We start from the raw sequence: 14,208 nt of genomic DNA, 5'->3' as shown, positions 1-14,208 counted from the left end.
CAATTCTAAATTTACCAATGAAAAGTCAATTATCAGACTTCCTCCAAGTTTCCTTTGAGTCTCGCTCTGCACAACCGATAGAAATCACTATATTTCCTTCTCCATCTCATATGGGATAGAAAACTATTATGGAAAACCACATTGCAGGCAGGACTGCAAAGGAGTCCCAACAGTGAAAACATGCCAGCATGCATAGAGTTCATACAGAAACAGAAGTTAGAAGCACTAAATTGCCATGAGAAAGCAGAAGTGCTGCAAACTTTGACTATAATAAGTGATTGTGCTATTGTGAATCACATCCCTTTAACATCCCCTAAATTGCCATGTAAGGTAAATATAATTCTAGTTGATAATCGTCACTCGAAATTAGGGGGAAAATTAGCCTAGTCAGAACTAAGGCCTAGGAAACAGCTACTGGTACCTTCACGCCTTCTTGCAACTTATTTAACTTTTTTTGCATCTTGATTTCACAAATAAAAGATAGTTGTCACAGTTTTTCCTTTCATCAGGATTTCAACAGCATGCATTTTTAGAATGCATGGAAGGTTAGAAATGTACAAGTACCAGCCAAAACTTTTATCAATACTGAAAACAAAAATAATTCTTCCACAGATTTTTCCTAAGAAACTTATTTGATGCTTCAGAGGAAACAGGAACCAAGCACCCTTCTTTTGTAATATGCTAGGCTGGTAAAATTGTTTCCACAGACCTTCAGAAAGAGCGGGGCACCCATCATCTTTAGTATTTTTGGAAAGTACCACACGTAAACCACCTTCCCTCACTCAATCTAGATGAACTAATGGGATGCCTAAACGATTAAAACCGCCAGGCTAAACTTTTCATTCCTTTAAGTGCTTGTGATATCACTCTAGTCTGAAATAGATGGGAGGAAGGGAAGAAGGCTCCTAGTTTGTTTTTAACCTGTAGAAGATAATACAGAATTGCTCTCCTTTGAAAGGCTTAAATGATGCCAGTCTTTTGGAAGCAGTATTCCTCCTCTGCCAGAACATTTAAAAGCATGTAATTGTAGTCGAATCCAAGATGCCTATTTTAAGTTAAATTTTCTTTTGATTTTCTTCCCAACTTTGAAATTAAACAAACGTTGCCAATACTGAGCTGAGAGGTGAACATGCAGAGTCACAGGCAAGGGTGGGTGCTAGGCTTTTGCCAGAGAGCTCAACAAGAAAATACACTGTTTGTCCATTCTTTATCAGCAACTTCCTGCTTACTTCATGTCAGGGGACATCAATATCTGGCAGGTAAGGTTACTGGCAACAATTCTGCAGTTTAGGGAAAAGTCCCAAATGTTGGATGCAGGGAGAGAATCAACAGGAACACAGCATTCCAGCAGGGGTTAGTTAGCACAGTCTCTGAAGCCCATGCAGGATCCCAAATTGAAACAGAAAGGGTGCACAAGTCTTGTGCATGCTCTCTTGGCAAGAATAACTTACCTTTCAGTCTGTTCAATGTGTGTATCTCAAAATTCCATTAAAAAATATGAAAAAAATCTATTTTAGACAAAGGCTCTTATCCTTCTGAAGTTTTCTACTGCAGTAGCTGCCAAAATACAAACCAGTCTCAGAGTGCACTTTGGCAGATGCTGCATAAGTGGTGGCTCACTGCCATTAGGAGCAAATCTAACTAAGCTTTCCAGAACAATTCAGTTTCCTGAACCATTTACAAAGCCTTTTCCTTGAAGAACATTTTTCTAACTAATCAAACACTTTAAGTTCCTCCAACACAGTACCTCCCCACTAATTCCACTTAGTCAAAGTGCGGTAGTTCATGTCAGAGACTAAACACTCTCCTTCAGAAGTCATTTTAATCCAGTCCACTTCAAAAGATGCTTCTTGTCGCAGCTCTCTTTAGTTTACCCATTGTCATTTCTACAAAACTCCCCGGAGCCTGTCAACATCGTACTGCTCCTTTGAGGGTGCTTTCATGTTATCTGCCCCCAAACTTTTTCTCAATAAAGTAAGCTCAACACCAACATCCAGCCCTATGATTTCTGTTAACAGGTATACTACTTACCAGTAACTTGCAGGTAACACAGGCTATCCTATAAAGCATATTTTGCATTCTGAATCTTAAGCACATGGTAGAATATAGATGCTAAAATTAAATTTAAAAAATGGTTTTCCACTGTCAGACTCCATTTAAGGCAAACAGAATAATACCCACATCAGTACTGTCAGTGCAAGGTTATTAAAAAAAGACAAATTTCTCCTCACCACAAATTTGTGACTTAATGACAAGACTTTTAAAAAGATACATTTTGGATTATTTTACTTGCTTTCTAGACTCAGCACCTTTAACATGTTCTCACAATATTAATAACTTCGCCCCCATCCCTTGCCGCAAAGATCATGAAAGATTTTTTGAGGGCCAAAATTAGTGTGTTTTTCATTTATGAAAACCTCAAGCAACGATGCAGACAGGAAGTATATCTGGATACTAATCAAGTCTCTGTGGAGAACTATTGCAGAGGTACTAGTTGTTCCAAAGCACAAAGATCCTTCAGCATGTTCAATCTATTGTTAAAGAGTGTGCAGCCACAGCAAAGGCACCTTGGTGTCTCCTGCCAGTCATTAGATTTAGACTAAAAAGCTGTCTACAAGGAAAATAATGTATTCAACAAGTCCTCTGCTAATACTCAGAAATTTCTAAGTCCAATTCTCAGGCTTTTAGAAGTCAATCCAGCATTTACAAGGAACATACATTTAAACAGTTTATAAATGGTTGCTATGTGTCTCAGCTCTATAAATCTCTCCCAAACTACTCTAATAAAATTATGCCTATACCTACTCACGAAATCACTTTGCATCTTTGGCATCTTTGTAAATTAAATTTCTATCTCTGGAATAGTCAGCGTGAAGAGAAGAGTTCCCCCACACATACAATTCACATAACAGAACTTTGGAAAACTACATAAGAAAATCTTAATGGAAAGCTCCACGTTTGACAGACATGTCTGACAGAAAAGAAAACAAAAAAACCCCACAAGTCACTGAAAATACTAGACTCTCCAGTCCCCAGACAGCATCCAGACAGCTGGGGTTTTCTTTTACACTAGCTTTACAATACCCTCATAAGTAGAGGGGACAGGGCTGGGCCACGTGAGTTACGCCGAGCGTGCTGAACAGTCCTTAGAAACCTGCTGCCGTCACTGCAAAGGCTTTACCGCAGGCTCAGCCAGCGGATCTACTTGCTTAGGGGGCTGACACCGACACAAGCTCACCTCCTCTGGAGGAGTTCGCTCAATGTATCTGAACACCTGAACAGGAAATAGATGCCTAATTATACTTCAAGCCCAGCACAACCACAGAGATGGAGCTTAAAGCTCGAAGGTCAGCAGCTCCCACTCCCACCTTTCGCACAGTCTCCAGTTCCTTCTGCTTGTTCTCATTAGCCGTTTGCAGTTCTTTCATCTGCCGCTCCAGCTCCTCTTGCTCAGCCAACAGCTTCTGGCGCAATTCTTTTCGTTTTTGGCGTGCTTCTTTGTGGGGTGGAGGGCTCCCTGCTCTCAACAGGTTTACAGTGGTCTGTATGGCTGGAAAGGAGCATGCAAGACAAAGGGAGAGGAAGAGAACACCAGTGAAGGGCAATGCTGAACTTTCTGGATAGCCTTAGTGAATGAATACTAGTGGTGTTGTGGTGGGTTTTGTTTTTTTTTGGGGGGGGGGTGGTGTAATATTTTAAATCAGAAATAACTGTTGCCAGTTCTCCTAATTCTCACCAGGCTACATGACAACACAAACCAAAAGTGAAAGACACTTAGCTTTCAATATTGGTTGTGTGCCACAAAAATACAGTACGGCAATTCCAATGCATTGTGTCAACTCCAATATTGATTTCTAACAGGCAGTGGACATAAAAGTCACTTGTATGCCTAGGCGCAAAAAAACCCCACCAACAAAAAACAACCCAAAACCCAAAACCCAATGCTTCAAGATTTCTTACTACATAGATTCAGTGACTCTAACCAAGCAGTAAGATGTTATCTAAAATATACATTACTTACTTCCCTAGAACCAACCTTAAACCCTTTATTCTTACTGATACTCCAAGGGAAAACTTTCTCCCAGTAAGAAAGTAGCTCTCATTCACTTATATTCAGCGAGGAAATATTCAGAGGGCAAAACTGAGGAGTGGCGGATGATTTTGATATTTTATTCACCTACTACAACTGAAAAAAGATCTCCTTTTGGAAGTAAGTAATCATTCGTCATGCATCAGACTTTAGTGCAATTAAGCACATGCTTTAGGTAAAGAGGAAAGTGCAAATGAAAGAACACAGCTCCAAATATTTAAATGCCGTACCTACTTCAATGGTATTGGCAACAGTGGGTTTGCAAGGGCTTCTACCTAATTCTGCAAAAGATGCATGTAACTATCACTCAGCACGTAGCTGGGAAGGTCTCACAGAAGGAGTGCCTTCACCGTGGGAAAAGAAAAGGAAGCCTCAATTCCCAGCCTTATCCTCAGCTCAGCAAACCATACTACCTCAAGCAAAACTGTAAAAGCAAAGCCAGTATTTTATGATGCTGAAATGAACAAGCTTTCACTTTCTCCTCAAAAGCAACAATTTACAATGTATTCCCCTTCCCTTCCCCATCCCTAGAAGCACAGCCAACATAAAAAAACGCAAACAACCATAATATCCATTTCATTTTGGTTATGGCTGCCTAAATTGAGGCACATAAATGACAGAAACCAATTCCCCTTACATGGATCCTTAGTTCTTCCTGAGTCTTGGGCTCCTTACAGATCCTTTTCATGTGCCCAAAACAGACACCAAAAATCACAAGACCAAGAATTTCAAATCTGAGTAAAGCATGGCTGTAAGACTTCAGCTTACCTTAACTTTCATGTAGCTAAGATTTTTGAAACCTCACCTTGAATCCACTCCTGCTTCTTCTTTTTATCAGAGGCACTGATCTCAAAGCTTTTATCAAGACATTTTATGAGAAAAAGGCATTTCTTTCCATCTTTGTCAGGCAAGGCCTAGAACGGGTAACAAAGGATTAGCCTTGCAAACACTGAAATCTAAGTTACCATGTCAAGCCCCACATATGCAGTCATTTGTTAAAGAGCTACAAATAACAGTACTAAGAACCTCTATAAAAAGAGCGTTTATGAACTGTTTATATAAAAAGTAAAAAAAAAATCTGTTAACAAAATATATCAGGAGTCCATCCCACACACAAAAAAGGATTAATTCTTATCTTTAGAGATTCATAGTTTTTGATGCTGGTTTGTTGTTTTGGTTTTTTTGTGTTTTTTTTACCTCTACACAACAGTTGCCATCTAGTATGATGTCTCCCTTCTTGTCCTTTAAATCTTCACTTACATAGTAGGAAATAATATTGGGTTTTAGCACAAACCATCGTTCCGTCCAATTTTTCCTTTTATGACCTTTTTTCAACATATAGCCCTGTAAAAAGCAACAGATCAGCTGAAATGCCTGGCCTCTGTTCAACCGCCTGGTCTTTTCATTATGTGGCTCAAAGGCCCAATAGAGCACACAGAAAAGTTAGCTCAAGGTCCTAAACACTTCACCTACACACTTCCATTCCTAATACCAGCACATTGCTAATTGTTTAGCCCATGAGAAACTATTTGCTGTTCTTCCGTCCAGTTTTTAAGTAACTGGGTTATATGAAGAACTGAACAATAATTAGTATGTCATTATCAAGTCATTTATTATGACTCTTCAGTCCTCTTTAATGACCTTCACTATTTAATTTTCTTTAGTCAAGCAGAGACATTTGCCATCGCTAAGACTCACCTGTAATACTTTAATGACAGCTGTTATTAAAAATCAGTCCTGTGTGGATGCACACCCCAGTGACAGATGTGGGCCTGCCCCTATGCACTGTAAATCCAGCCTGTTACAGGATAGTCCCAGGGACAAAGCAGAAGCACCTCTGTCCTGGGAATGGCTGCACCCTGGCAACACACTCATTTAGCTGCACCCCATCGAAGAAGCGATCCCATATAGGAAACTTCAGTGAGTGTGTTAGAGAAACTGATAACAGAACCGTACTCCTGGCACCTTTACTGGACTAGATACGGGAACACTGGTGAAGCCCAGATTTTCCCTTAAAGGAACAGAGTTGTACTTTGATTTAAATAATGCCAAGATTTCACTCATAGTGTTTTATTTTTCTTGAAAGATGATCCACTCAACTTTCTATATGAGAAAAAACACTTGCAAGCCTTAAAACTATTTCAAAAGAAGGAAGAGAAGCCCTACTTTGTCACTGAGCTTTATACAAATAAAAGAATAAAAATTATGATCTTCTGTAGTGACAATAAATAGGGCTGGTATCGTGACCAAATCATCCAAGTTTGTCTCTATGGAATATTAACATATCTAAAATATAAGCAGCAATACTAAGTGCAGTTATATTTGTAACCCTGTTATACAATATCCAGGGTGGCTACAGCAATTTAAAAACCATCTCATGGAAAACAGGGTGCACAGGGAATAATATAATAATTGGTCATTCTTTCAGGCGTTTGATTTTTAGTGGTCTTATCAGGGGTGCTGCTGTGACCTAGTCAGTTTTTAATCTAGAGTTTCAAAATTTGCTACTATTTCAGCTATACCTGCCATTTCTGAAACCATATTCCCCAATTACGTACATACTTTTGTCTGACTCCTAACTTTGGAAAAAAGTCAAATCACAAATTAAACTAAAACACCTACATAAATATAGCTATGAACAAGCCATACAGAAAGCACTGTACTCAAAGTATTCCAGATCAAGAGGATTGAAAAGTTGGAAAGGAGACCAAGGAACATTTTTCTGTAATGCCTTTTAGCTATAGCAATTTTGGATACAAGCAAACAAACAAATGTGCTGTAGCATATTTAAGTCAAAGGCATCTTTCTGTACAGGTCTGGCAGGGAAAATTTCAGGACAGTTGGAGAAGCTCTTTTGTTTATAAAAAAAAAAACAAAAAAGAAACAACCCACACACATTATCTGTGCTCAGCTTTTCTAGCCAGTTAAACGTGGCCAGAGCCAAGGCCATGCCTATTCCCTTGTGCTATCCCACCCCCTTGCTCCAAAACAGGAATGTGCAGAGAAACAGCTTTGTTTGCCACCTCCATACTCATGTCTGAGGTCTGGGTGGTCGCAAAGGTGTGTGAAGGACTCCCACAGCTTCACTCTTCCATGCCTTGCACAGTTTAAGTCATAACCAGGTGTTTTTCCCCTTCCTGACATACTAAATTTGTTTCCAAAGCCAAGTCAGACTGATATTTTCCCCTCAAATTTCTGCAAAATCTTTATTATTTCTGTGCATCAGCTGCTTCTCATCTTTGAAGAGCCCACTGACAGCTCCTGGGGATCTTTTCACGCTCTATCACATGAAGGACACGTCTTTCAGAAAACTAAATATCACAAATTTAATCATCACTGCTACCAGCTATAATTCTTGGAGATCCAGGATAACTGTACAGTAAAAAGGGTAGTATGAGACTTGGCTACGATACAGTATGTCATTAATTAATACCGGGAATTAATCACATACTGCAATAAACAGGACAATTCTGTGAATCAACAAGGTATCACGGTACAAGCTGTGACCAAACCAGACCGCTGTAAGTCACAAGGGGAACTCCGTTCTCCACGAGGCCAGTGACTGTCCAGGAGGCGCTGGGCCAAATCTTGACACAAGCTATTTTTAAGTGTCAAGGAACCATTCAGAAGCACTCAGACATCCTTGAGAAAGAGGCCCAGCCACCAAGAGAGGAAAGAAAGGAGACAGTAAAAAAAAAAAAAAAAAAAAAAAGGAGGGGGTGCAGAGAGGAGAGAGACACAATGCAGTATCAAAACTGAAAAGAAATCCGATTTCCTCACAAGTTTCGAGTGGAAGAACTGACCTGACACTGGTTATTTTATTTTCATGGTATTAAATAGCAGAATGACTTCATTTTGCCCTCAACTGACTGTGTGTGTCCCCAGCCCTCACCTCCAACAGGCAACCAGCAGTTAACAAAAATAGACTTTTGCATTGTTCTGTGGATATTCTGAAAGAATTTCCTGTGCCAAGACCTTCTGATGATTTCTTCAGAACAGCTTAGGAAAGCCTGCCAAGAAAGCCTTTGTTTCTCTCCTTGCCAAGAAATCAAAGATGAAAAAAAAATTCTCTGTCAGGTAAAAGTAATTTTTAAATAGCTCTCTAGGTAAGCTCTGCTGTGACCCCTCAGGTCCCCGTGATATTTATACTTCCCAGGAAAGAAATGCAGTTTTAAAGCCGTTCCTAAACCAATAATCCAGCAATCTGAAGAAACCGAAGATTGACAGAAGTTTGCTAAGAATATAAAGGCCTTCTTGTGTTTGAGTACAGGTAAATAAGTTGCCGGTCACGTAGCCTGCTAAGCAGCAGAAGAAGGGAGAGCGCTCTGGAGCTCTTCTACAGCTTTTTGCCCTGTTGAAGTGGGGCAGCTTAGAAGCAGACCTTTCAGCTGGAGCAGTACCTTTGTCCAGACCCCCTTGCCTGAATACAGAGGTTATCATCAGCACAACTTATATGTGCTACAACGTAACTGAAACTAGAAAAAAGCATTTTCAAAGATTGAAGAGTTGTCACCAGTTTAAGAACTGACTGTGTTGCAGCTAGTCTGTCAGCTAACAGGGAGTTGATACTACTATAACAAAGGCTGTATTCCAAGTCAGAGCACACTTCTACTTTCTAAAAAACACACTCTCCCAACAAGCAACTCATTCATTATACTGCAACAATTACAACAATCTGAACAGGAGCACAATTTCTCTTTTCTAAAAATAAGCTCATATTAAAGAACCCTTGTAAGTAATTTACCTAACCTTGCCCTGCTCATTATCCATCAGGTAAAGAAATTTCAGTAAAAGTTAAACATTTTCTAATTATCCAATAAACTGTTCTACTTTAAAACATTAGGTCTCTGCCATTCTTACCTGTTTGAGTACATCTAGTATGAGCTCATTAAAGACTTCATTGATTGCCATGGACACTGTCTGTCGGTCCATCCCTTTACTAAATTGCCCACTTCCAATGAGATCAATGAGCTCCCATGCAGAAAGACCTTCTCGACTGGTGTTCAGAGCGATCTTATAATGGTCAAACTGCTCTTGCTGCCAGCCTGCTCCCATTGCTTCGGTGAGTTTTTTAAGTAAATATTCAATCTGTACAGAAATACAAACAGAAATTTATCATTTTCAGCAGGCATGGAAATCAAGTGTTTCAGAGCTGTTAACTAAGCTTCTCTAGAGACTGTCATTACAGCTAGATTCCTACATTCACATGTAGGCCCCTAAACGTAGGTGGTTTAATTAGAAAGATTTTAGGCTCCCGTCTCCATTGACCTCTTGACTGCCGAGCCCATCCCGCAGCTACTCTCTTCATAGTAAAGAACCAAAGAATTGAACCTGACAGCCTCTTTCAGTATTTCAGATTCCTACGGAACACATGGGACTTTCCCTGCAACAGCTTCCAAGCCATGACGACTGAAGTGTGAGAAACCATGAAGTTTTGAAAAGTATTCTTGTAAGATAAAAAGCAAACAAATTAGAAAAAATAAGAAAAGATGACAGTCTGGACAAGAAGTGAAATGAAAAAGTACCAAGGTATGATCAGGCATCTTAGTCTTCACCTGACCCCTCTTCTCCAGGTCTCAAGCACTCCACCACTGGACACAATCTTGGCAGATGTATCAAGAGAAGTAAGAGAACCAATTTTTCACATCCACATTTATTGTTTCCAAAATAAACTCTCCTTTTCCTCTAATCTTTCATCATTCTGTAAGCATTACCAGACACAGGGCAATAACACTAATAACACTAGTAAAAATAAACACAAGAATGAAAGAGGGAAAGAAGCTTGGGTTTCTTCTTTTGTCTTTTTTTTTTTTATGTTGTTTTTAACCTCATCACTGTTAGCTCTTTAAACAGTGCAGTTTTCTAAACTAAGCCCATCTACAGCTTTGAGCCCATGTAAAACGCTTTTAATGGCTCTTTAAACAAAATAATTGGAGAGAGCTGTCCTACAAAGACCTCTACACAATAAAGTAAAAGCCATGCTCCTAAGTTTCTGTGACTGAAGTCACAGGATACCAATTACAGCATTTAACCCAGTTTTGAAGACAGACCAAGCGAACGGGGCCTTCTGCTATTTTGAGTAAGGCTCACTGCGTGTCCTCACCAGCTTTGCAGGGAACACAACCGCCTTCGACAACCAGCCAAGGCAGACAGTAAAGCCGCCGGCACCCTCCCTAGGGGGGAAGCCTGGGGAGAGGGTGCTCGGTACCCCCGCACCGGAGCACCCTCCTGCACCAGCCCACCGCAGGGATGCGGCGGCACCAGCTCTCCCAAGGGCTGGCCTTTCTCTGCAGCCACCGCAAAGCCAGCACAGACCCACCTCCCAGTAGGTCGGTCCACAAAGCTGCAGGCGAGGACTCATCCTGGCTGCCGTGCTTCTCGACAGGCATGCGGGATGCGACAGGGTGGGAGCTGCACGCTGCCCCGTGGAGGTGGGGGGGGGAAAGCAACACCATCCTTTCGGGTTCTCCCTGTGCACGTGGAAGTGACATGGATTTCCTCAAGTGCTGCTTCTCTGAAGCTTAGTCGTTCACAACAGTCTGCTCCACTTTCAGTTTACCTATTTTAGGTGCGGTTTTGGAAACGCTAAGAAACTCAGGAGTCTGAATCCCGTTATCAAAACTGAGCAAGGTGTACAGTGTGAACGTGCCTCATTGAAAAGTGGTGGAAATCAAATGATTCCTAGGACTTCATTTTTCTAAACATCAATGCTGGTTCGCCTCTCCAGCAAAACAGAGGTTTGTGTCTCCACACTGCTTGAAAACGCAATGTAATTTCTCCTACAGGTAAGAAAAACCCTGGCTGAGAGCGCCAGACGATGTTTCACCGCAGAATAAATTAACTTTCCAGCTACACCTCAGAGTCACCTTTCAGCTGGTCTAATAGGCTTTTGAGCCCCCAGCAGCATCTACCTAGGAGATTTGCAAGTACAAAGAAGTAAAGAGGTGGGTTTTCCCCAAAACATTTCACCACAAGGACTCCCAGGCCCCAAGGTTTTTGATGCAGCACATACCAATTTTGTGGCTGCTGCTTCTCTCTCTTGCAACAGGTACAGGCAAATCCCTTCCTTTCCCTCACAACTATGATCAAGAAACACACAAGTGTGTAACTGAACACGCTCATCTGGCAATGCAGTAAATTACCAAATTCATCCTACGGACGGGTGGGCTTTTCTTCTTATTTCAGCTTAGTCTTACAGCCCCTACTCCAGTAGCACATGGACTAATGCTACAGCAAAATGGAAAAGCTACTTAAAGCTGCTGCACCGTCTAGAGGAAAGCTCCTGCTCTGTCGAATGAGCAGGAAGCACCTAAGATCTGGCTCTCGTCTCCTCCTCGTCAAGATTGTCTTACGAGAAGACAGGCTAGCCAGGCACAGCATACACCTCCAGGGTGGGTACAGAAGTTGTGAAGAGCGTTCTTTTCCTTTCAGCTTCACCAAGCAAGGCGTTTAAGTACTTTTAGCTCCTCATGCCATTCTTACAAGCAAAGATACGATCTGAACGGAGGCCTCTGCAACAGTGGCATTCACCTGTAGACAGGTGCAATTAACACAGGGTACAAGGTTTACGGCAGCCAGCAAAGACGACTTTCAGCTCTGTGCTGTGCCCGTCCGCCATCTGAGGAACGCAGCAGGCGGCACGGGGTCCGCTCTGCGACGTCCACCGCTGCGCACATTCAGACTATTCACCAGAACAAGCCATAAAACTGTGCTTCGCAGTGGTTCCACACACAGCGCTGAATCACTGAAGTTCATACACTCACACGATAGCAAGGAAATTTTAGCACGTCCTCCCAAGCAGCCAACATGGAACTTTTACTAGATTTCTGTAAAATTCAGTAACCAACTTCTTTAAAAATCTTTAAAATATGCTTTGCTGATTTTCACTCTCCAAAATCCTTAAGTTAAAAAACCAGTCCAAGGCTTTTGAGCATCAACTACCATAAATCCTCGGCATTCAGTTAAAGGCAGGAAGCAGCTTACTTCCTACTCCAGACAAGTTTTATAGAAAAAAACAACCCTAGAAAGCCCTTCACAGCATGCAAGAACAGTAGCACTGTAAGCTTGCTTCAGAACAAACCCCCTAAAACCTGGATTTGATGAGCTGAAATGAACTCTGGCGTCAATGCAGGAGTAACTTTTTTCCCCTGTGTTCAAAACACATTCTGCCACTCAGCTCCGTCCCTCCAAGCAGCATCAGTTCTGAACTACAATCCTGTACTTTGGCTGAAAGGAAAGCTAAAATAACTGAGGCTTAATTAGGTAGATAATATACCTGTCAGAATGATAGACAGTAATTAAAAAAAAAAAAAAATCATTAAAACTTAACGAACTCTAACTTTAAAATGTATTGTTCCAAGATTTCACAACCTATTACACTGCTTGAGGCATGCAGCTCTCAAATTCCTTTGGTTAATTATCTCAAAGTACTAGGACTCACTTGCAGACAAAGGGACATACACACACAAAAATCATACCTGAACAGATTTTTTCACTTTCTTTGCTCAAGCCATATGAACAAAACATATATCAAGCTAATGTTCTGGAAAAGAAGCAATGCAAAACTCTTGGCTAGTACACGTTAATGCACTAAAAATAAGTCAACATATCCTTTCCCTTAATGTAATTTGTACACATTTTATCTTATTTTATTAGAACAGATTTAAACATATAAGTCTGCTAACCCCATCTACAAGTCACTAACATGACCAAAAATATCCTACAATCCCATTAAAGTACATAAAATATCTCATTATTTTAAAATACATTAACTCTTCTTAACTGAAAAAGGATCTGTGCATATTACAATTTAATTTCTAAAATAAAAAAAATTTCAAGCTTTATCTTGCATTCAGAGAAGTACATGGCTAACCAGACTCCCCAGAAAAATTTTCTCTAACATTTCTGCTCAATTACAACACTGAAAGTTGTGGTGGGGTATAAATATGGAACAGTGAGAGGTAAATACAAAGAAATAAGTTGGATCAGTGTGGAAGCAAATAAGAGACCATTCATTATGTGCTCAAATGAGGAACCTCCGAGACCAAACAACATTTCCCCTCCTCCACAAAGAGACATGTCAACTCAGCAAATAACTGACAAATTAAGTCTACTGGCTTAAACATAACCTCCTCTTGTGGCTAAAAAGTAGAGTGTTGAAAAGCAAATGCAGGCAACGTTTGCTGCTACTCTGACTGGACCTTACTTTCAGATACGGATGTAAAAACACGGCGGCGTTGCTAACGCTACACATACACCAGTATGGACCAACTGGCTCCACAGTACGAAAAACAGCTTCCATCTCAAATCAACAGAAACTTTTCAGTCAGAATTTTACCAAGAGAAGGCAAAAATAATACAAAGAACAGAGGCCCTTTAACATGAGCTATGCAGCCTGTTTGGTATCTCCTTTCAGAGGGCACTTTCTTTTTCCATGTTTCAATACCTATTTGTTTTTCTTTTCCAGGTATTCCTGGCACTATCCTCCATGGGGAATGAAGTATCGTAGATGTTTCACATTTTTCTGATATACAAGTAGGTCTCTCAGAAGATGAAAAATGAAAAAATAATGTCAAGGAGGCCTTCATGCCCAGCAGAGCACAGCAGACAAGGCTATTCTGGTTCATACTATTCAAATAAGGTCTGTGGTATTAACAGAGCAGATGTAAAAAAGTCTATGCACATTGCACAAAATTCTGTGGAAGCACAGGTTACTAGGCAAGAGACATGAAAGCAATCATATCCCCTTCCACAGTCATCATCAATTCCTTTTTTGCATCCCAGCAGAACACCACTTACTTTGAAGTCAGATATTTGTTTCTTCCCTTCCACCAATAGAACTGTGTTCATTTTTAAACTGCATTAGCATTAAGTAGTATAAGAAAGGTCAACTCAAAACACAGCGTAATGTATAAACATGTAAATCCCAAGGACAACCTGCTGCATAAGCTGAAAACTGTCTTATTTTTTGCAGCAATCAAGGAAAAGAGTAGGGAAATGGGAAGAACTGATGCAAGTCATGACTAAAAATCTTTCTAACCATCATCATCGACTTGTAGAGATCATGGGTCAATTAAAACCCCACACAAGCAGCTTTCATCCTAGTTGTATCAGTTTTG

At 40.6% G+C, this 14,208-nt stretch overlaps 1 protein-coding gene across 3 annotated transcripts in view; it reads right to left on the bottom strand.

Moving 5' to 3' along the window:
- Window positions 1-14,208, bottom strand: part of SWAP70 (switching B cell complex subunit SWAP70) — a 41,698-nt gene that overhangs the window by 7,561 nt on the left and 19,929 nt on the right. For 2 of the 3 annotated variants that reach the window (XM_049820118.1, XM_049820119.1), the window contains exons 4-7: window positions 8,951-9,178; window positions 5,288-5,434; window positions 4,896-5,004; window positions 3,369-3,550 (exon numbers count right to left, since the gene is read on the bottom strand). In XM_049820118.1, coding sequence (XP_049676075.1) covers window positions 3,369-3,550; window positions 4,896-5,004; window positions 5,288-5,434; window positions 8,951-9,178 — 666 coding nt within the window. The remainder of the gene's footprint in view (window positions 1-3,368; window positions 3,551-4,895; window positions 5,005-5,287; window positions 5,435-8,950; window positions 9,179-14,208) is intronic. The other variant, XM_049820121.1, reaches the window with a different exon arrangement.

The sequence above is a fragment of the Accipiter gentilis genome, chromosome 17 (assembly GCF_929443795.1).
Source record: "Accipiter gentilis chromosome 17, bAccGen1.1, whole genome shotgun sequence".
NCBI lineage: Eukaryota > Metazoa > Chordata > Aves > Accipitriformes > Accipitridae > Astur > Astur gentilis.
Note: the sequence above shows the minus strand (reverse complement) of the source record. Positions and strands in the feature narration are given on the sequence as shown.